A 23,895-nucleotide genomic window follows, 5' to 3' on the forward strand; every position below is an offset into this window, starting at 1 on the left:
CTATTGTGTTTTTTCAGTAATACTAAAGTTCAGTATCACCAAAAGTTGCTACTGATTCTCACCTTCAACAAGTGGGATGACCCTGTTTGATGGAGAACATGTCATCACTATGGTAACAAAGATCATACCAATAAACTCAAACATTTTTATGGTGAGTTCCATTTGGTCACCCTGATATCTACGGTTAGCCTAGGAAGACAACTTTTGCTCATCAGTTGTATGATCATTCAAGATGTTTTTATCATCTTTTGAGCTTTGGTCTCTAGTCCGATACAAGAGATAGATTTCAATATTTTCAGCCGGCAAAAATATTGGCAGCACATCGTGGTTCAAAATAAATCAGAAGTACCAAATTTATTTTACTGGTTCAAAGTGAACAATACTAACCTACCTGTAATATTAACATATATCTAAATGGTAGTATCAGTTTAAGCAAGAAAGCGATCTTTCTTCCCACTCGAGTGGTAGTTATTGAGCACTTGTACCCAATGAAAAGGCAAAACATCATTTAGATATACATTACACAAGTAAAAATAAACACAGAATTAAGTCCTGAATTAAAAAATACATTATGCATTGATGTTAGTAATAAATTGTGTTTGTGTAAAACACATCTGTTTGCTATTTTAATTACAGCATATGAACCCATTTATAAAATGAGACACGACAGCATTTTATATAAATGTGTTAATGTGTTCACATGTTTAAGATGCTGTCCTATCGAGGTCATGAAGCTATCAGACATAACATTGACATAACATTAACATGCATTATGATTCTAGGTTTTCTTGCTTCATTTCTGAATAAAGACACTAGCATGGCAAGTCCTCCGCAGTATTGAATGTACTTTTGATAATGCCTTTCCAATTTCAGCATTTTCTTTTAACGATAACCTATGGAGTATGTGTCTGCCTGAATTTCTGCACCTCTGCATCTATGGTGTGTTGAACATTCAGTATGTCGTTCCACACAGTGCTTCCCACATTGTATTCTCCTCGCCTCTGATTTCTGGTGAGTGTTGTTGCACCGGTGAATCAGAACCGGCTCTTTACTTTCTGATTTATTTTTTAGAAGACGCTGTAGAATTTCCTTATCAGATCTTTCCCTTTTGAAATCATCCTCGTAAACCTTGAGCTAAGAAAGCAATGAAGCACGGAGTTAGAATAATAACATAGCATATGGTTTTCAGTTCTAATTAACCCTGACCAACATTTTGAATCAACCTGTTCAGGGATATTTTTACACACCTCTGGTGCAGGTGGGACTTGAACCAGAGTCTCTTGGATCAGAGGTAGGGACTCTACCTCTGCACCACAAGGAGGATTCTTTTAATCTCCTTTTCCTCTGAAGGATTTCACTCTTAATACCTGAGGATTCAATCTCGCTGTCAACATTCCCAACCCTGGTATCAGGGACAATTAAGAGACAACATTTCATGATCAACCATTTTTGTGAATGCTAAAGTCAAGAGTGTAGTCTTCGCTCTTTAACACAACCACTAATGTGTGAAAAAGGTAGTGCTCAAATCACTATTTGCAATAGTGATTAAAAGTAGTTGTGTAATCACATTAATATCTTCACACATATACTCTGTCCACACTAAGTTATTATTTCCCATAAAGATATCCTTGCAAAATATTTTGTTGAGGCACTAATCTCAGGAGGTACAAAGCAAAGAGAAATCAAGAATAAACAGTCAAGGAAGTAACTGCCCAGAAAGGGTGCAGTTATGGCTCAGTGGGTGGCACTGTTGACTTTGAATCAGTGCATTGTGAGTTCAAGTTCCTCTTCATCTAAACCTCAGCATATCTTTAAGGGCAGCACAGTGGCTCAGTGGTTAGTGCTGCTGCCTCACAATACCAGGAACCTGAGTTCAATTCCAGCCAATGTTCCCTATCTTTTTGAAGTTTGCATATTCTCGCCATGCCTGATGGCTTCTACCAGGTGCTCTGGTTCCTTCCCTCAGTCCAAAGACATGTAGGTTAGATGGATTGGCCATGCTAAATGGTCTCTAGTGTCCAGGGTTGCATAGACTAGTTGGGATTAAATGTGGGGTTACAGGGATAAATTGGGATGCTCTTTGGAGAGCTAGTTTAGACTCAATGGGCCAAATAACCTCTTTCTACACTAAGAATTCTATGACTATAAAGTAGTGTTGAAATGTGCTGGTGTACCAAAGTGTTTCAAAGAAGAACTACGTATTATTCATCCCAAAAGATACACCATTATTTATACCCTGTGAAATACAATATGCTTATTTCAGTATTTAGCATAGTTGAAGTCAGTCAATGTTGCACAAGAGGCTATTTGAGCCATTTGATTTCATGGTGGCTCTCTACAAAACAATAGAAATTGATTCCACTTTTCTATTTGATAGTTGCAGCCTTGAAAATTTATTTATTAATGTCATTGTCCAATTTCCATCAATTGTTTTCACTTCTGCCTTCACAGGCAAAAAAGCATTTCCTCCTGTTATGCTGGATTAATGATTGCAGTCAAGTTAACTGGGAGAAAAGCTAAATGGCAGGGAGAATGATGCAAATATGGAAAACCACCTTTTGAAAATCTTTCTCTATATTGTTAAGGTGTAACGAACATTATAGTACTGAGAGGCCTGCCAGAGTGTCCTGCCCAGCTTAATGGGGTAGGCCGCAATAAAAATTAAGAGTTTTAAAGTGAAACAATAATCAGAAGCTCACTAATTCTAATGGGAATACAGCAATGTCTTGTTATGGCAAGGGGAGCTGATTATCTGTCACTTGGCTAAGAAGGCAATAAAGATACTGAGGTTACATGAAAATGTCTGTGAAATTTCTGTTGTGCTTCTGACTCAGTTTCAACATTTCTCGCTCGAGGTCCAAAAACTGGGGCATGAGGGCCACAAGGGATGACTTTTTCAAACAGATATTCTATTAATTTTTAAAAATATATATACCTTTTCAACATTTCCAATGATGCAATTCTTTCTTTTGGGGTATATTGCACCTTGTTACAGCAAAATGACATTTCTTTCCTACAGCTTTGAGTCATAATAATAGGAGTCTATGAAACACCCCACCCACTTGCTGGACATTTGGCTCAGTGGGCTTATGACTATTACAAAACAAATTAAGCATCTACCGTTGCTACCCCAACACACAGTGTGACATCATTATGTTTCACAACCCACATGAGGAAAGTCATTATGTGCGGTATAATGTCCATTTGAAAATATGACCTAATAAAAACATAGCCACATATATTGTCTTCTATTTCTGTCCAAAGCTCTACTAACTAGGTTAGCTGATCAGCTGCCTTACAGTCTGGCCCAACTTTACATTATACACCATCTGGGTAGTTGTTTTGTGGTGCAGTGGCAGTGCCCCTACCTCTGGCACAAAATGTCTGCATTCAAGTCCCACCTATCTTGGAGGGATAGTGATAAAAATGCCTGAACAGGTTGATTAGCATAATTACACCAGCAGTGTCAGTGTTCACTAATACAAATTAATCCAGGCACTAGTCATTTGACAACAATTCTTATGCAGTTTGAAAACTGGTTCAACATAACTTGTATATAGAGTGCATTTGATAATCTTAAATCACTTAAGCACAAGGAGAAACAGAATCCATTAACCAGCTCCTCGCACTTTCATGGACAGCAAGCTCCATTTAATGCAAAACTTGGAATGGAGAAACTGTTCCTCAAGCTCTAATGGTGGTATAATAGAAATGTTCCATTGTTTTCCAAACAACTTAAAATTGTTCTCAATCTCAGTTACTTATTTCACAGTACACAAGAAGCTATGAAGTACATTACTGAAGCAGCAATTCCCAATGGGAAATACTGATCAGCAGTAAATGAGAATGAATGTTGAATGTAGATCAGCTGACTGTCCAAATTCAGCAGTGCTCTCTTGTGCAGGGGTGACAGAACTCTCTAGTAAACTTGTGATCTTGTCATAGAGCTGCACCTATATCTTACAACCTGTTTCAGTCCAACTAGTCTATGCTGACCATGTTCCCAAACTAAACTAGTCTCACCTGCCTGCATTTGGCCCATATCGTCCAAACTTTTTCTATTTCAAATGCATTGTCTTTTAAACATCGTGCTTGTAGTTGCATTTACCACTTTCAGGCAGTTCATATCATTCACTAACCACTGTTTTTTTTTAATAAGTTTCCCTCATCCTTTTTAAAACTTCCTCCTCTTACCTATATATAACCCTAGTTCTTAAAATCCCCCACCCTACAGAAGAGACGTTTTGCTATTCACTTATCTATGCCCTCGTGATTTTTGCCTTCCATAAGGTCACCCCTCAACCTCCTACATTCCCGTGGAAAAGAGTCCCAGCGTATTTCAATAGCTGAAATCATCTATTCCTGGCAACATCTTGGTAAATGTTTTCTGAATCCTATAATTTAATAATATCCTTTCTATAACAGTGACCAGAAATACTCAGTATTCAGAAGAAACCTCACCAATAATCAGTAATTCTTAACTTAATAGTCAATAAATTTATTAAGTTAAGACAGCCTGGTGGTTTTGGAGAAAAGTGTCCAAAAGGGAAGGAATCCTGTTGGAATTAACTTTGTTGCAAGTAGCCAAAAAAGGTTGCTGGATCATTGGGAGATGCTTCTTAACTGGTAGTTTAACAGTTTGTTACAATAAGACGTTGGCAAGGTACACAAGCTGTGGCTAGTCTGCGATTTGAGCCCACCAAATGTAAAGATGGTAAACTGTCATTTGCAAAAGTCTTTGAGTTTGCATTGCTATAGTATAGAAATATCTGCAGTCGACAAAGAATTGAGCAAAATTAGGGGAAATCACTTTGGAAAATTTAGAACATTCCATCCCTCAAAACAGTTGAAGATTTAGCAAAGCATTGTGGATGAGAGTTTCAGCCAAAAGCCAGGAAATGAAAAAAAATCAAAGTGATGATCAACCGCATAAAGTTGAAAACTGAAAACAGAGGAGAGGCAGTGGCAGTAGCAGGATTATAACTGGAGTGGTGGAAATCAAAATTCAAAGTGAGAACAAATGTATGCAGCTCCCTCAGGAGAAGAGTTTGAACCAAGATGATTCATTGAGGACCAGGATCCCTCCTTTATCCTGTATAGATATTGGTGGTTCCGACTGGAGGGAAGAGGCAACTTGGTTTACTTAACTTCTGCCTCCTCAAAATTAGGAATTATTCCCTTCTTAAGGGGTAGAAAAGCAGCTAAAATGGCTCGTTACAACATTAGCTCTTAGTATGAAAAAATAAGTGCTCAGGCAAAGTGCACAACATGTACTACTACTTGTCAGAGGAAAGCGCCATTCATTGAGACAGTTTAGAAAAAGCAAAAAAATCAAATGCATCTCATTTAGGACCATAGCCATCCAGTGAAGCATTCTACCCCCTCAGGAAACAGCCTGTACCAGATCTGTGGGATTTGAAAGGCTTAAGGAACTTGCTTGTCATCGGATACAGACATTTGAGAGAATTTACAATAAACTGAAATTATTCTCTGAGTTTAAAAACTCCATCCCTCTCCATACCTCAAGGAACAGGAAGTGATATACTGATGATTATCTGCATTATGACCTTGTTCCAGAGAAGTCATCCCCGACCAACTGAAGAGGATAGAGGAGGGAGAGTGAGAGGAAACAGAGACAGAATATTCTGGGTGCCCTCTGGACAGAAAGGGCAGTGTTGGAATGAAGTGGTGAGGCAAAGAAAGCCTTTTGTTTTAACTGAAGAAACAAAAATACAACATATCTCATGCTAAATGCTGAAGGCTAGGGGAAAGGCTAGTGGAATTCCCCTCCAGAAAAAGGGAGTCAGTACATGTCATGCTAATGTGACAAAACAATATCCCTGCTGAGAAAGGGGCAAATGGATAATGAACTGTTCCATTGCCACAGAACTAGAGGATGAGGGTAGCAATGGGGATCTTTGGTGGTAGACTGGATAAGGCCCACATTGAGTTTCCTATGACTGAGCTAACAGAATACAGACATATTAACAAACTTGGTCTACTTAATCACCCACTTTGGTGCAGAACAGCAAACATACTGAACAAGGCTGCTCATTGCATTCAATGTCTTGCACAGAAACCAGGCTATGTCACCCCAACTCTACAGCCCGTGGGGTGAGAGAGAGAGATGGTACTAAAGGTGTTATGCTCAAGAACTGGCAACTATTTGAACATTGAGAAAAAGGGACAAAGGGAGGCCATTGCTGACCAAGGAAACAAAGAATATGGGGGAAAAAAAGGAAACAAAGCAATAGTTTTGAATGGTTTTAGACTGAAAACAGTGTGGCTCTGAAAGTCACTGGAGAAAGTTTTGGTTGCTCTCTACTTTATATCCAGTGATTGAATTATTGAAAGTTCTGTAAGACACAAGAAGACGTTTCCAGTGTCTACAGAACCTGTTTGCGTGGGCTGGTGACTTCAGAATTCAAGCATGTTACACAGTCCCATGTGGTTGTGAACAACTCAATACCCATTGACTGAAGTTTAGCATTCATTGTTCGAAACTGCAAGTGAACCAGCCAGTCACAACAGTTAAACAAAAAACAAGAGGATTAGATTTAAATTGGGTATTAATTAGATTGCCTTGTCGTTTAGCTTTGTTCTGCTAGAGTTACAGTTAATAAATTATTAATGCTGTTTTAACTTATAAATTTGGTGTCCAATATTGGTTATTCATAACGGCTGCTTTGGAAGAATTGGGCAATTGAGGGTCATTGAGTATTTAAGTTTCTCTCTGATATCAAGAGTTAGCAAGTCTGATTTTGCCTGGCTACTTATCCCAGTGTCATAATGAGACCCCTCTGGAATGTCACTCCAATGTTAAGAATGGAAACTCAGCAGGAGCCATCAAAAAAATAAAATAAATGGGGCAGCAGAGGAAAGAAGCCAATGTAAAGAGAGTTTGTTTTGTACTTCTGCAATCATTGCATAGATTAGGGAAGCTCTTTTTAGATGTTCTTTTGCAGCAAGTAGCTTCACCCATCTGCTCCGTGCTAGTGCTCTAGCATAATTATTGGAGGCAGCGTGAAAAGTTCCATTGATACTTCAGGGATAATCCTGCAAGGAATTTTAGAAGCAAGCTCTACTGTGAGGAAAGGAAGAAAAACACCTGTTGTGTGTTAGAACATAAAGAGGCATTCTAAAACACTTCCTAAACTAAGAAACTAAAGATGCTGGATGCAAAGTTCTCATCAAGTCTAATGAATTTAATCAGCTAAGCACAGAAACCACCTTCCAAAACTTCCTGCTCTGGGTGTGGTCTAATTCTTACTGGTGGCTGCACATCTGCAAGCACATCATTTATTTAAAGTAAAGGAAGTTAGATGCCAAATCTGTCCTTGTTACTGTTTCCAAACAAAAATGCTGATAAACAAAAAAAACCCACAACAAATATGAAAGCAAATATTTCTGCTCTGCAAAATGGTTTTGATATGTCAATGGGCTTGTTATCATGGATGCTTCAATGCACATTAAATACAATTAAATGCTTGCAAAACAGCTGGGCTGTATTATTTACTATTATTCCAGTAATGGAAACATCAAGCTATTTTGCAGTTACACCCTCTGACATTTCATTTAAGACAGCTAATTTCTCTTCCCACTAATCAGTTGATCAAAATAACTTGAGCAATTTTGAATTTTTGAATTCCCCAGAATACCTTAACTTACTTAAACAATAACTTCCATTTGTACACAATGCCTCTTAAAGTATGCAATTCATGCAATTTTGTGTTTGTATTATCAAGTCAAACATCAGCATTCTCCATGTGGAGAGAAGAAAGAGTTCCGCTGGTGAGTACCACTTTAAAAAAATGAGGATAAGGTGGGAAAACGAGCAGATTTAAGGAAATAATTCATGGGTTTATGGCCAAGGAATTTGATTGCTGTCATCAATGGCAGTGTGATTAAAATGAAGGCTGCATAACAAGGTACAGAACTTGTTCTAAGCTCTGAGTCATCAGCCGTGGGGGAAAAAAGGCAGAAACAAATTTTTAGTGTGACGGTAGAAGAGAGAGAACTTTTGAGGCATAACAGCTGCTTAAAAAAGTAAAGGATTCCTTAGGAAGGACCTGTGTTTTCTAAGAAATATGTCAGTTTACTTTCATCTTTAAAATGTTATTGCAAGAGAAAAAGAACAGTTCTTAACAAACCGGGACTGGCCACAATGGTTGCATAAGAATTCACAATAGGTATTTCATTCCTTGCTGTGAAACCAAGTAGTTAGGGGTTCCTCCAATTTGCACATGATCAGGAGCCGAAGAATTCTTCCCAAGTGAAACTGGTTGGCCAACAGCTAAATGAAAAGGTTGGACTGGAAACAAGTTTCGGAGACAGACACAGAAGTATGTGCTATTGCTCTCACAGAAGTAACTGCCTGTTCTCAATTAAATTTGAAGAAAACCAACTGTCTTCCCTACAGCAGTTACTGTGAGCTGTGACTTTTGAACTGATAAATCTGACATTTTCCAGGAGAAACAGTTGCTCTGTACTTGTTACCAACTAGAAGGTTCCAGAGAAAGACAATTGAAGGCGAAAAGGGCCCATCTAGCCGAAATAAAATCATGAATGCCAGAATTGGGAAGAATGACCAACAAGTAGTGCTTGTGTACGACATGGAGAGATGGTAACTAAAGTGGATTGGAGCTTTATTTAAGAATGTCACGTGGAATGAACTATATCTATTGATTTATAGCTATAGTCTAACTACTTAGAATAACTGAATTGTTTAGTACAGAAATCTGATTCCATGTTTTATATCAATTTTGGTCTGAAAGGCAGGTAAATTAGGGTACTAAGCATAGATTTCTTAAAATAAAGTTTAGCATTTGCTGGGACTCCAATAAGGTGTCAAACAAGAGTTGTATGTCATAAATATATACACACAGACTCACACCAGGAAAACACCTCACATATGTCTTTCATTTGTCTTACTGTTCTTGGAAATAATGGGAGGCTTCTGCCAGCAACTGAGTAGTAAAGACAGGACTGCGGAGGGACAAAGTGCTGAGTAGATTAGTTTTAAGGTGGGCTGAAATAAGGTGAGCAATGAGATCAAAGGGTTGTACGATTTGGAGAAGATTATAGATCAGGGTTGATTAGTGATTTGGACTTGGTGAAAGTTAGGAGATAGGCTATTCTGGACAACTCATTTATTGAAGGTCAAGTTTATGGAGGGTCCACCAGAAGAGCTTTGGAATGTTTAGACTGGAAGTATCAGCAGCACGAATGAGTGTTGCATAACAGGCAACTTGAAGCAGAAACAAAAATCGAGCGACACTACGGAAATAGAAAGTGGCTTTATCTGATGATACGTGGTTAAACTCATGCAAGGTCACAAATTATACTAAGCTTGGAATAATGAAGTTTAGCTAACCTGCTGTTGAAGAAGGTTCATTTGAAAACACATTTCCTCTGTTTTCTTCCTCAGCTTCTCATTTTCAGCTTGTGTGCGCTGTCGGTCTTTGCGTTCTGTCTTATAATCGGATTCATAAAGCTTTGTCTATATTTCAAAAAAATTATGAATCATTTTCTACATTTTGGAGATTAAGCCATGATGAATTTGTCAGCTTTAATCGAAATGGGCTACAAACATGACCATCCAATGCAGGATGCGCAGGTGCTGAAAGAGGTTCCTACATGGCATGAAGTACACACATCTCTTGCCCGATTAGGGGAAACAATTGTAGTGATGTTCAGAGCCTCCACCAAAATCTGAAAGATCTTTTGGTTATTTTCTGATCAGATCTTTGCACACCAAATAAAGGGGACTTAACAATGGCTTGAAGCCTCCACTCCAAGACTCAAGCTGCCAACCCATATCAGGTAAATTGACGGTAAAAATCAGACCTTGGGCCTGCGCATCAAGCAAGTAGATTTTTGGGTATCCTTATCTGATTGGATATTGAAGGTTGCTTCATCAGAATGTGACAAGTATAAAAACTGGGAGAATGGAATGGAGTTGTTACAGAACTATCAAGGGAGTAGAAATAAGAACGTTTAGGTGAATTCCATTCTCTCAAGTATGTTCTCGTGCCTAGCTTCCTTGCTTTTACTTGCTTACATTGCTAACTTCCCCAAGTTCTGTTCGAAAAGGAGAGAAAAAATACCTCAAAACATTAGGCGCAGTCTTACTGGCAGGTTTGGTGGACAGGCTCCAACGATAAAGTGATGATTTTTTTTTTAAAAATCACCAGCAGGATGGGAGCACTGCTGACTGGGCAGACACTTATTGACCATCCCTAGTTGCGTTTAACCAGGTGGTTAGCTACCTACTAGAACCATTGCAGTCCTTTTGGTGTCAGTTGGCCTCTAACACTGTTGAGGGTCTCCAGCAATATGAGCCAGTGAGTGAAAACTTAAAAAAACAGCAATATGTTTCCAAGTCAGGATGGTGAGTGGCTTGGAGGGAAAACCCAACAGGGCAACAGGGATAGCCTTCTAGCATTGACCCTGGGTAGCAGCGAGGTCTACTTCATTTAGGCTTTCACTCAAAAACTGCTTGTGTGGAGTATTCTTTTCCACAGTATTAGCCTAGTAGCTCTGACCACAAATACTTTTAAAAGGTTTCTGATCTCTTCAGAAGACAGCTCCAACTTGAAGCATTCTCACATTCTCTTGTGTGTGCAGCAGTGTACACCTCTCCTGCTGGGCTGCAGGTAGGATAGTGGTGCAGGCATTCCTACTGGCTCAGACATATTCATATATTGCCTACCATTTATAAGTCAATGGTGTGTCTGGAGGCAAAACAGACTTGTTAGACCAAATGACTTCCTGTCAGGACAATCAAGTTTGCATTGGACATCCGATAAGAATGCGTGGGTATGTATCCTTTGGGGTCTGGGCCCACTTTTGATGCCAACCTCTCAGCACAATTCCACCTTTTAAACTCAAATTTTCTCTCTCCATGGATATTGGATAGCTCCAATCAAGTAACATTCTACCACAAATTAACTTCTTAAAATAAGAAAGCAAGATTCCAAGGAGATAAGATTACTTCTTACCTGACAGACGAGAGCAAGCATTTGGTCCTGAAGCTCTTTACACTCCTTTTGAGACACTCCATTGCTGATTGCATGTCGGGCTGTTTCTACCTTTGTCAGTCGGCACTGACTGTGGTCCCTTGGCTTCTCAGAGATTTGAACACGTTTTGGTGAGGAGGGTATTATGTCTTTATGTTCTGTTTGTGACTGCGGATAGATGTCATTTGATTTCTCATTGTGTAGAATTTGTCTCCATGGTTCATCTTTCTGAAGAATGATACAAATATTTTGAGCTAATACAGACACCACCATAGTTTTCACATCACACCAGAATTGCAGCAAATTCAGGTCGAACATTAATATTACATGGCAATGCAGTGCAATAGTAAAAAGACAACTAAAAAACTTTCAAATTGTTATAATGTGTTGTTTATAAATGAATACATGCAGACACACACAATATGCGAACAAATTAAACACTCAGTTCTTGGAAATGACCTATAAGCAGATAGCATCTTGAAGTTTTTTTTTGTGGCTGGCAATATAGCGCCTGGAGACTAGTAATGTTGTTCAAATATACTTCCTAGCTCAGCAGATGAGGAACATCTGAATTTTCGCTGGTGAAATGGTAAGTTTACAAAGAATGACTGATAATGTTTGTGTCGCCTGATGTCAAGAGTTACAAGATGTGTTTCCTGCAGGGCCATGGTACATTTTGGAGGAAAAAAAAGTTTGTCCCAAACCCACCTAAGCTAAGTTCCTTTAACACCCTGGAAACACTCTCCTCTGGAGTACCTCTACTTTCCGAGAAGTCTCAACTTCACTTGTCCACCTTTGATATTTCCCTCCTGACATGACTCATGTCAGCATTTCTGGGGCTAGGCTGTCTACCACTATTCATTACAAGCCTACCAACTCCCATAGCTACCTTGACTATATTGCCTCACATCCTACAAGTACTCCATTCTATTCTTCGAGTTTCTCCAGTCCATTGTTGCATCTATTCTGACGATGATGTTACCTTCACAGTGGCATTTCTGATAAGCCTTTTCTTCAATTAAAGATCCAACCCCTCTCCACTGTGGAGACAGCCCTCAAATGCAGCCAACTCACTTCCTGCATTTCAACTCTTACCTTTTCCCATCCCTTTCAGAATCATGACAGACTCCTTGTACTCACTTTCCACCCCATCAATCTCTACATTCAAAGGATTGCACCAGTCCATTTCTATCACTGCCAGTATGATACCATCACATACCAAACTCCTTCACTTCCTTTGCTTTAAGAAAAAGGGACACTTCCTTCCATGCCGAATCACCTCCACCCCCTCACTTTCCAAGGTACCAAACACTCCATCTAGAGGAAGTAGAGATTTACTTGTATTTCTTTCAGCTAAGGGTACTTTATTTGCTGCTTATAATATGCTCTCCTCTATATCAAGTGCAGGCTGGCTAACTGCTTGTGGAACACCTCCATTCAGTTCATGAACATTACCCCAACATTCCAGTTGCTTGCCATTTTACTACTCAAACTTGCTCCAATGCTTGCATTTCTACTGTAGTTCTGCTGAGCTCTTCCACTGTCAGCTAAAGCAAGCTAGAGTACCGGCATCTCATTTTCCACTTACGGACTTTATAACCTTTTAGACTCAGAGGTCAATAAGTTTAGATCATGAATTCTGTCCTGTGTTTTCATTACCCACCCCCAATGTCCAGTTTTCCTCACAGCAGAACGGACCTTTTATTCTGCTGTGGACATTTAATCTGGGTTCACAACTCTTCTGTTCCCCAAAGAGAACTACTAATCCCTTTGGTTCTGTGCCAAATTCCACTGAACTTCCTCTTGTGTCTACTCGTTACTTTTTGTCTAACGTATAAAATCTATCACTTTTCCATTCACCTCGTCAATTCAAAACAAGTCATTACTGGATTCAAAACATTGTTTCTCTCCACAGTTGTTGCCAGACCTGTTGAATTTCTCCAGCACACATACTTCTGCAATACAACATACCCTGTCTAGTTTGTACTCAAGAGCATCATCTGTCAAAACAATGGACGGATCTCAAAAATGGTAACAGTCCACTGCATGCCTGTTAGGAGTTGACTTCAGTTGTAGCTGCTCACTACTTCATGTTTGGTTACTGGCTAAGTTCCAGGGAGCAACTTAAGAAACCCCCTAGCAGACACTCTTTCGCTCAGGATAGAGAGGGAACTATGACAGCTGCCCAGGAAGTGAGTACAGAGCTGCAAGTTACACTTCTGGTGGTCTCAGTCCAAAACTGAATCACTGGGAGTGGAAAGATTTTCTCAGCAGGAATTGGGCTGGCCGGTCCAATGTGTCCATGTTGTCATCAAGGCACCAAATCAATAGTTCTCTTTGATCCAAGAAAATTAAACAATAAAAGAAAAGCCCAAGTCAGCTAAAAAGATGCTTCTATGACCTACATTTGCAGGAAACCACCCAGGTTCACAGCTGATCCAGATACAGAAAAATTCAATGCCATGGTGACGTGGACAACTGCTAATTGGGATCTGCCGTAGAGACCTTGAGATTTAATTTTAGACCAGAACACATTGGGTATGAAAGTGTGAAGCTGGATGAACACAGCAGGCCAAACAGCATTTCAGGAGCACAAAAGCTGACGTTTCGGGTCTAGACTCTTCATCAGAGAGGGGGATGGGGTGAGGGTTCTGGAATAAATAGGGAGAGAGGGGGAGGCGGACCGAAGATGGAAAGAAAAGAAGATAGGTGGAGAGGAGAATATAGGTGGGGAGATAGGGAGGGGATAGGTCTGTCCAGGGAAGAGGGACAGGTCAAGGAGGTGGGATGAGGTTAGTAGGTAGGAAATGGACGTGCGGCTTGGGGTGGGAGGAAGGGATGGGTGAGAGGAAGAATGGGTTAGGGAGGCAGAGACAGGCTGGGCTGGTTTTGGGATGCAGTGGGGGGAAGGGATGAGCTGGGCTGGTTGTGTGATGCAGTGGGGGGAGGGGATGAACTGGGCTGGTTTTGGGATGCAGTGGGGGAAGGGGAGATTTTGAAGTTGGTGAAGTCCACATTGATATCAATGGGCTGCAGGGTTCCCAAGCAGAATATGAGTTGCTGTTCCTGCAACCTTCGGGTGGCATCATTGTGGCACTGCAGGAGGCCCATGATGGACATGTCATCTGAGGAATGGGAGGGGGAGTTGAAATGGTTCGCGACTGGGAGGTGCAGTTGTTTATTGCGAACCGAGCAGAGGTGTCATCTTGGGGCCTGGGATGGGGGCGAGGGAGGAGGTGTGGGGACAAGTGTAGCACTTCCTGCGGTTGCAGGGGAAGGTGCCGGGTGTGGTGGGGTTGGAGGGCAGTGTGGAGCGAACAAGGGAGTCACGGAGAGAGTGGTCTCTCCGGAAAGCAGACAGGGGAGGGGATGGAAAAATGTCTTGGGTGGTGGGGTCGGATTGTAAATGGCGGAAGTGTCGGAGGATAATGCGTTGTATCCGGAGGTTGGTAGGGTGGTGTGTGAGAACGAGGGGGATCCTCTTGGGCGGTTGTGGCAGGGGCGGGGTGTGAGGGATGTGTCGCGGGAAATGCGGGAGACGCGGTCAAGGGCATTCTCGACCACTGTGGGGGGCAAGTTGCAGTCCTTGAAGAACTTGGAGATCTGGGATGTGCGGGAATGGAATGCCTCATCCTGGGAGCAGATGCAGTGGAGGCGGAGGAATTGGGAATAGGGGATGGAATTTTTGCAGGATGGTGGGTGGGAGGGAAGAGGTGTATTCTAGGTAGCTGTGGGAGTCAGTGGGCTTGAAATGGACATCAGTTACAAGCTGGTTGCCTGAGATGGAGACTGAGAGGTCCAGGAAGGTGAGGGATGTGTTCGAGCTGGCCTAGGTGAACTTGAGGTTGGGGTGGAAGGTGTTGTTGAAGATGACTTTCCATATTAAGCAGAGGTTCACCTGCACATCTAATGTGGTATGCTGTATCCATTGTACCCGGTGTGGCATCTTCTACATTGGGGAAACCAAGCGGAGGCTTGGGGACCGCTTTGCAGAACAGCATCTGCAGTTCCCATTATCTCTGATACATTGGGAATGAACATTGTTTGGATAAATCACAGCCTCTTACGCATTTGCACTTCATCATTTGAAGGAAGCTGACTTGTACAGTATTAACTGATTGACGAGGTGGCAATTTCTATCTCTTGCTGCCTCCCCACCTCACCCCCCACCCCCCTTACCAGCTTCTCCCTACTCTTCTCAATGTCTATGTAATCTATTTCCATCTCAATTCCTTTACTCACTGCTTGTTCTTTCGACAAGGCTTCCTTCACCAACATTTGATGCCCAAATAATGCTCCAGCAGTTTCATATTATGCTCAAAAGGGACAACTAATCAGAAAAACGAACTTCTGAATGTCAGTGAAAACAACTCTGACACTATATGTGGAGCACTTAGCATAACTGTTCAGTAGTGCATTTAGTAGCATTCAGGACTTCCCTCTGTTCTAAACAGTTGCACGTTAGAGTTAAAATTAGTTTTATTGTCACATGAGTACAGTGAAAACTTTACAAGTCACCACTTAGAGCACCATCTGACTGACTGTTAACAGCAAAATAGAAAAAAAAGCAATAAAATGTTCAGAATTAGTCCTTCCATCCCAGTCCACACCAGCACCTCGTCTTCAGGCTACAAAATAATAATGAAAAAAAGTGGAACTTATCTTCTGAACAGGGGTCTACAAACACAAATCTAGGGCATTTGCAAGGTCCTGCAGCCAGAAGTCCTAGCTTGTGGCACAGATGCAGGGTGCGTCATGTTGGAGGTTCCGAAATCATTGTGAAATTGGTTGCAATGTTTCAATGCATACCTGGTGCTTGTAATTCCAACCAGGAATGTAACTGAGCTACATGCCATGGCAATGTTATCTGAAATTCCTCAATGAGGATAGCTTAGCTAGATGGAATTGATGATATGAGGAACTCTCCATCCTGCAGTTTATACATTATTTTTTAAACAAGAAGAGGTAGCATTGTTAAGCTCATTTTTGTTGTAAATTAAAATATGGAAAAACTTTTTCCTCAATTAAATTGAGATATCAATTGAAACAATTCAATCTTAAAATCAGTATTTTGTTTTAAACCTATAGCACTATAGAGATGGGCTTCTGTAACAAATATCCAAATAGAATTAAAGTGGCGTTTAGATTCTAGTTCCACTAAAAAGTAGAGATTTGTAGAGTTATACACTGCAGTCATACTTCAAGACTTTAAAATGCATTTGATTAGAATATATTAGGCGAATATCCATTAATGAGTATAAGGATATACATACATCAGTAGAAGTACAAAACTATAATCAAGGATAATCACAGAACAGGCAACAAGCCAAGGAAAACAGATTGTAGAAATGCAAGCAGTACAATACACGGACAAACTTATCAATGTAATTGAATCAAAGTTTTTTGTTTTACAGGCAAGGTAAATGCAGAGCAGATACCTACAGAATGCTTCAAAAAAGCTGGTTCAGATTACAAATTTAAAATTTGTGAAATGTAACTTTGCAATCCCTATCAATAAATTAAATATTTACTTGGTGTTAAATGTTTGTAGTGAGGACATGAGTCATTGTTGAGAATAACTGTTTAAGACAGTCATTTTCACTGCCTCTGTGTTTTTAAAACTGTTGTGGTGAGACAGTAAATTTTATTACACAAGTGCAGAAATCCACAGGATGCAACTTGTGACAAATACTGTGTTCAAGGCAACAGGAATGTTTAAGATGTTGCTGGAAACAATGCCCTGATCTGCAATACTGGAGGGAACAATCTTTGGACAAAAAAAAGTCTGTCCTTGACTTGGAGCAAATTTTACTGGTCATTCACAACAAAATGGGAACAAATCTCACCCAGTGCATGTCAAATTCTATTTTAACTAGTTCAGGGTTAAAAGACTTACCGAGGTTGGTTGGACAGTCTGTTTCATGTTGTGTAATTTATTTTCCAATTGTCTCACATATTCTTGGAGCTGTTGATTTTTCTTCATCTCTTGGATTAATGACTGCTCGTAATACTCTCTTTTGTGCTAATTTCAAAATGAACAAAGGTATGAAATATTTTATGAAGTAATTAGTGACGTTGATACCAGTTCCTAACATTGGCAGCATGATCAAGTGAATTTTTGCATTAATTAAACAAATTAAAATCAGTTATCTCACACTAGTACAAACATTAACAAGTGAATGGCAAGAGAAAAATATTGCCACAAGAGACCTAAATAATAGATCTCAAAATGAAAACTTTCATAATCTAATAATTAAAACTAAACTAAATAAACTCTCTGGATGATGACAGATATATAGTCTATTAAAAACCAATTCTATACTGCTCAATGTCATTATCCAAATTCATAGCGACTGAAATGGTGGAGTTTAATTTGGATTAATTGTCTCTACTCTTGCTGTATCAATGGTCCAATTTAGATGTAATTGCAGCTAGACTGACATAAATCAGAAAGTATACATGCAGGTCAGACATCAGCATTTTCACTTGTCTGTTTGTTAATATTTGCTGACAGTAAAAGGAACAGGGGATTTTCAACTTCCAACATTGTGCTAATGTCTTCCCAATATATGTCATAGCACAGGTTTTGCTTTGACCAGTTGAATGCTGCTCTATTTGTGGCCTTTGTATGACTACAGGAGTGCTGATTCAAGATCCTGTGCAATAACAGGGATTTATTTCCATAATATTTCAGCAGTTTGTAGCTAGTAACTCTGCACATTGTAATAACTAACTTTTGTAATGATTTCTAAAGTATTGAAACTCTTTAATGAAGGAATTGTATTAACAGTCATATGGCACTGCCACAGTACAATTATTGGATTATACTTGTGACTGAACAATTAAGTATTCAAGGTTAAAGCACCTTAATTTACAGAATGTAAAGTGAGCCTCTCTGTTTGTGTGGATTTTGTTCGGCTTTGTTATTGCAATGTGAAAGGTGATGTTAGCCAGGGAAAGGGAGTTGGGAGGGCATATAGATGAGAATCAATGTGTTATGGGCAATCTAAATACAATTAGGGCAATGTGAATTGAAGGTGTCTGTGCAACTGAGGCACTGAGGGGACTTATTGGGCACCGTATTATGATTGAAGCAGTGAGATTTGTATGAATGCAAGAGAATGATAGAGACAGTATAGGGAGCTGAGGTACTCAAGATGCATCTGCCAGATTGTGGAGTGAGTAAGTGAGAATGCTGTTGAGTTAATGCACTTAACCTGATGAAAATGAAAATGGTAGATGTGTTATTCAGTTTAACAGCGTAAAAGGAGGCCCATCAAAGCATCAAGCACCCAGGTACCTAGCTCCATTTTCCAACACTTTTCTCACAGCTTTCTATGTTATGTCTTTAAGTGGTTGCCTGAATAGTTCTTCAACGCATTGATGGATCCCACTTTACCATTCTTTCAGGTGGAGTTCCACATACCCACCAAACTCTAGGTTGAATTCCTGAATTCTGTCTGAATCTGTGAAGGGTATGCAGAAAGTAGATGGGGTAGAGGGTGGGGGGAGAAAAACCTTCCCGTCAGACAGGTGCTAAATCTTTGTCCACTTGTTACTGACCCATGTTTTAAGGGGAAAGGTTCTTCCCATATATTGGAGAAAGTGATACCAAAAAGCTTTTACTCAGCTTCAGGTGAACAGGGGCTCTGGATAATAAACAAACAAACAGTCTACTTGGAAATATCCCTCTCCTTTAATGAACAAAATGTGGATTTAAACTGGAAACTATGCATATTTTGGAGGCTGATTTTTCTTTTGAAACTTCTGTTTGATCCTTAGTTCCACATTTCTCAAAAAAACAACAAATCAAATAACTTAAATTTCTAGGTTCTGATTATTTTCATTGCCCTGAGCAGGGGTCTGCATTTGAAATGTAAAATGTGAAAAGCCAAGGGCTGTTTGCAGTCTCAGTGTTAGTAGGGTGACCTTTCAACTGAGCAACAGCATGCTTTATGCAGAAATTGAGAGAGAAATAACTGGATTGTTCCCACACACTTTATTAACGTGGTATCAGCACCAGCATTCTGACTGCATCTCCTTCCAGAGAAAGTCCAGAAAACCTGAAAAAGTTTGGGGAGGCTCTCTCATGGATCTGCCCTCTTTTCATTCTGCTTTGGATTTGGAAAATAAGTGGTCCCTGGGGCACAGGCGACAGGAAAGTGAGCTCAGGTCTCTTAAGCAGAGAAACAAAGTATATTTGAATAAATCAAAACATGTTAAGTTTGAGGTGTACTGTTTATCTGTATTTCAGCGAGACCACTGTCGAGGTTTTGAGTTACAAACTCCATTCAAATTAGTAAGGCATTCCAGTGGCTGTGTTAAGAGAAAGTGGTTTTGATCCTATGCAAAGATAATTTGCCAGCTTTCTTAACTAGGATCAATAGGATCTCTTGAGTGTGGAAGCAGGCCATTTGGCCCAGAGTCACACTGACTCTCCAGACAGCATCCCGTTCAAACCCACACCACTACCCTTTCCTAGTAATCATGCATTTTCCGTGGCTAATCCATTCTGCCCAGACACCACAGGCAATTTATCATGACCAATCCATCTAACCTGCACATCTTTGGACTTTGGACAAGCTCCACACAAATGGCTGACAAAGGGTGGAATCAAACAAAGGTCCTTGGTGACGTAAAACAGTTGTTCCAGGAAGGTTCTCAACAGTTTCAGTAGTTGCTGTCAGTTTTTTTTTTAAACCTTCAAACCATCTTGAGTATCAAACAATCAAAATGAGGCAAGAATATCCTTCATACATGAAATCCACGTCTAAACACACCCAAGCATTATTATGAAGTTACATATAATAAGAAGTGATGATAAAATTTCTTATTTACAAACAGGTCAAGATTTAACTGTGCTCGGCATTTGAATTAAAATTAATGTTCCTTGACTAATTGGATCAGAAGAGTTTTAATACAATTCATCATTATCTGTAACTGCGCTTAATGTTGATCAAGACAGACCTGGGTGGAAAATAATTTGAAGAGTACATGATAAAAACAATAAAGGCAGTTTGAAGCAATTTTAAAAAAGAGGCCGTCCTAGGAAAGTTGGTCAGCTGTTTAACATGTTTTGCAAAAATGAAATCTTGAATTGATAGTGCATTTCATATCCTTAAGACATTTTAAAAAATAAATGTTTCCAGGTAATCACTTTTAAAGTGAAGTCACTGTTAACTCAGTTAGCTGGGTGGCCAGTTTGTGATGCAGGGTGACACCAACAGTGTGGGTTCAATTTCCACAATGCCTGAGAGTCCACTATGCAGGATTCTCCTTTTCAACCTGTCCCTTGCCCAAGGCATAGTGACCTTCAGTTGTCCGTCTGACAGTAGGACAACAGCGACTACCTTTTAACTATAATGAGTGTCTTAATTTCAATATGGAGTTAGGTTTATCACTTCAATATTGTGGCCCTTGCTGTTGTAACAACAGTGAGTCTAGCGACAGTGAAAACAGTTAGGAGCTGAATCCATGTGGCCATAATGTTACAAGTACAGTTGATATTCCGTGGCGAATCGGTACAGTGACCTTCAACAGTGTGACTGAGATAAAGAGTCCACCACAGACTGCAGAAAAATGATACAGATTCTGCATTATGGGTATGTCTGGTATTACAATTTTCACTGTGGTTGCAGACTTCTAAAATAGGTAATAAAAATAGAAAATAATGAGGGCACACAGATTTTGAACAAGTACCTAATCCAAAATTGTCAAATTTTACTAATCTACAAGCTCAAACTGCTTCCCAGCTTAGCCATTCTTATTCCCAATATTGCTGTAAACATCTGTTCTGTTTCTTTTTGCCTCATTACTATTTCTTCAGATTATCCTTTATTCTCATCCATTTAAAGCCCACTTTGCTACATGTATTATCTTTCTTCCCAGTTCACTTCAATTTTTCTTCCATTTCTAACTAATTACTAACAATCTGTGTTCCTAATGCTGGTATCAGCAGGCCTATCTGCTGTATAGATCATGTATCAAGGCAGCCAAGTATCAGGTTAAACAGGGATCCAGTATACTAGCTCTGTACTAAACACAGAAACATTGATTTGTCCAGAATGCTGAATGTCATAAAACCATTAATGTTTGATATTGTTTAGTAAATGTTAGAAGTCATTGTTCATAATTCTGGTTGACGGTGCTATCTTTACCTGCTCATTGTCCAGTTTCTTGGAAAGTGCATTGGCATGCTGATTAGTGTCAGAAATTTCCATTTGGAGGGTTGCCACTCTTTGCTGAAGTCCAGTCGTGGTTGCACAATAGATCTGATCCCAGTCTTGGTTGAGTTTCATCAGCTGAAAGAATGAAGCAGTTATTATCAGCTGGTCTTCAACTTGCAGCCAAATTCTCAGTTTCTTTATAAAGGATTCCAATGAATTTCTGGACAATTTTCTCATCAGTTGAACATAACATCTTATTGCACTAATGTATTGGAACCAATGAACTGTACTTTATCATTCTTTAGGGATGTGATCTGCATCCACTATGTTCCAAAAATAGTTTCTCCGTAACTTCAAATCCTTTTTATGTTTCAAACCTCAGTGAAATCATCCACAATATTCCGTATTTCATGAACTATAATTTACTTGATGCCATTAAATTTAACTTCTTATGAATTTACATTAATTGGAGTGCATGTGATCTATTCTTGTATTGGATCAAACAGAACTCAACACCTACCCCTCAGCCATTTCTGAAGAAGGGTCTAGGCCCGAAACGTCAGCTTTCCTGCTCCTATGATGCTGCTTAGCCTGCTATGTTCATCCAGCTCTACACCTTGTTACCACAAGGTCTGACCAAGGTCTTCATTCAGAAGAAACCAACTTAACTGAAGGGATACAATTCTTTGGAGGACACCTGCCAGCAAGAAGTATGGAAAAGGACCCAGAAAACGAATGCCAGCAATTTCACGACAAAAGTGACAATTGCTTTCTGGGAAGCACCTGCTAATTGTATGGTTGGAAACATGGCTCTAGTATCAGGCTCATCAGTCACACAACCCATGACCAGTGACATGGAATTTCCGAGTTGGACAGTCATGCTTGTTAGCGAGTGTTTGTGGTTTGCTGGCAAAGTCAAATTTCCTTCTTTATATCTCACCTTCTAAGATTGAGCAAATATTGTACTCGCCTTGTTGATGACAACTTGAAAGAATCCAATAACTTTGGCAGTATTTGCATTCTTGAACACCCAAATCTTGTTACATTTTCATACACCCAGCCATGAGCACCAAAATCTTTTTTATTGATGGGGCCAATAATACGATCAGTTAATCCAGATAGAAAAGAAAAAGAAATCACAACAATAAAGAGTACACAGGCGGTGCATGTGGCCATTACAACCTTGTGACCCAAACAGTGACTACATATAGACCAAAACAGGAACTGGTACTAGACTTGGGGGTGTGGGATGATAGATGGTGTCAGACAAGTGAGATAGAACCATTTATGGAAGCCAGTGTGATGAACACCCAATTATTTTCATTTTACACAATTTGCCACAGTTTTGCATATTTGCTTCCTTTTCCTCCACAACTTGTGCTTACAGTGTATCCCAATTTAGTATTGGCTCTATTTGTTCTTTCATGTTCTCGAGGATATGTTGAAAGTTTGAGGCACCGGAGTAAAACCCAGAGACAATTTCTCACCTTCCACAGCACCAACACCCTTTACTGCCATTCTATTCCCTATAGGCAAACCAATTGACTCAAGTCAAAATCACCACCTCAGTTCAGTGTATTATCAATTTTAATGGTTAAACCTTAAATGAAAGCTCTTTAGAAGTCCATATCAACACCTATATTCACTTTGTTAGTTTACTGTTTTAGTGACCTCAAAAAATTGATTCTTAGGCAAACATTACTTACTGTCAAATCAATATTAATGTCCTCTAATCCTAATGACAGATTCTTGTAGCTTCAAAACAAATGTCATTGAACCAACAAGGCCAGAATTCCGCCTCCTAGTCTTCCTAAATATTGGAGTGATATAGAACATTTCCAATCTATACAATTCCAAGATCAACAGTACTATGGAAGATTATGACAAGTTTTTCACAATTCCTTCACCTAATGAGTTTAATAAAACAAAAGTTAACCAATGCTGGAAATTTCAGTTCAGATGGTAATGAAAAAAGGGAACAAATTTAAACATTTTGTTGTTCTGAACGTGAAATATAGTTTTTCTCCCCATAGATGCTGGATGATGTGCTGGCTATCTCTAGCACCTGCTGTTTTCCACTTTTGCGTTTATTTAAATAATCTTGGGTGGGGAAAAAATTCTTATAGAATTTTAAAATGTCATGTGACCTGGGCATTATTCACTTAGTCACCACTTATTGCAGTAGAATCCTAAAGTACTTATGCACAACGCTTTTACTTCCAACATTTAAAAAAAAGTGTCAGCAAATATAAATTTAGGGAGGGTCAGGCAGAGTACAATGAGAAGTCACGGAATGTCTCAGCTCGAGAAAGCAAGGGAAATTTTGAACAGAAGACCAAAAATAGATAATAGACTGACTATTAACTCTTCTCCTCACCAATCCATTAACAGAAAAACATTCCCACACAGTTGCATTTTATACTTCCATATGAAAAAAAAATTCCAACTGTTGTGTGAACTAATGTTCTGTAAAGGTCACAGCTTGAAAACAACCATTAGACACCCCTGATCTGCAAGTGAAAAGAGACAAAATGCCTGCTCAGTGTCATGAGCCAGCCACTATCAAAAGGAACCAAGACAAAATAATTTTAAAATCAACATACTAAAATGCAAGAACCACCCACATCAATGCAACTGTTACTATCCAATAACAGCTACAATTCTACTGTTTAGTTCCCATGAAAAAGTTTAAGCATTTTAAATTCATTTTG

General features: G+C 39.5%; 1 protein-coding gene across 2 annotated transcripts in view; it reads right to left on the reverse strand.

Annotated features, from left to right (window-relative positions):
- Positions 1 to 328: 328 nt before the first annotated feature.
- Positions 329 to 23,895, reverse strand: part of si:ch211-153b23.7 (TNFAIP3-interacting protein 3) — a 38,648-nt gene continuing 15,081 nt past the window's right edge. For both annotated transcript variants that reach the window (XM_048544989.2, XM_048544988.2), the window contains 5 exons: positions 21,176 to 21,319; positions 16,915 to 17,040; positions 11,001 to 11,246; positions 9,374 to 9,499; positions 329 to 1,134 (listed from right to left, as the gene is read on the reverse strand). In XM_048544989.2, coding sequence (XP_048400946.1) covers positions 883 to 1,134; positions 9,374 to 9,499; positions 11,001 to 11,246; positions 16,915 to 17,040; positions 21,176 to 21,319 — 894 coding nt within the window. In that variant the 3' untranslated portion in view covers positions 329 to 882. The remainder of the gene's footprint in view (positions 1,135 to 9,373; positions 9,500 to 11,000; positions 11,247 to 16,914; positions 17,041 to 21,175; positions 21,320 to 23,895) is intronic.

This window comes from Stegostoma tigrinum, chromosome 15 (genome assembly GCF_030684315.1).
Source record: "Stegostoma tigrinum isolate sSteTig4 chromosome 15, sSteTig4.hap1, whole genome shotgun sequence".
Taxonomy (NCBI): domain Eukaryota; kingdom Metazoa; phylum Chordata; class Chondrichthyes; order Orectolobiformes; family Stegostomatidae; genus Stegostoma; species Stegostoma tigrinum.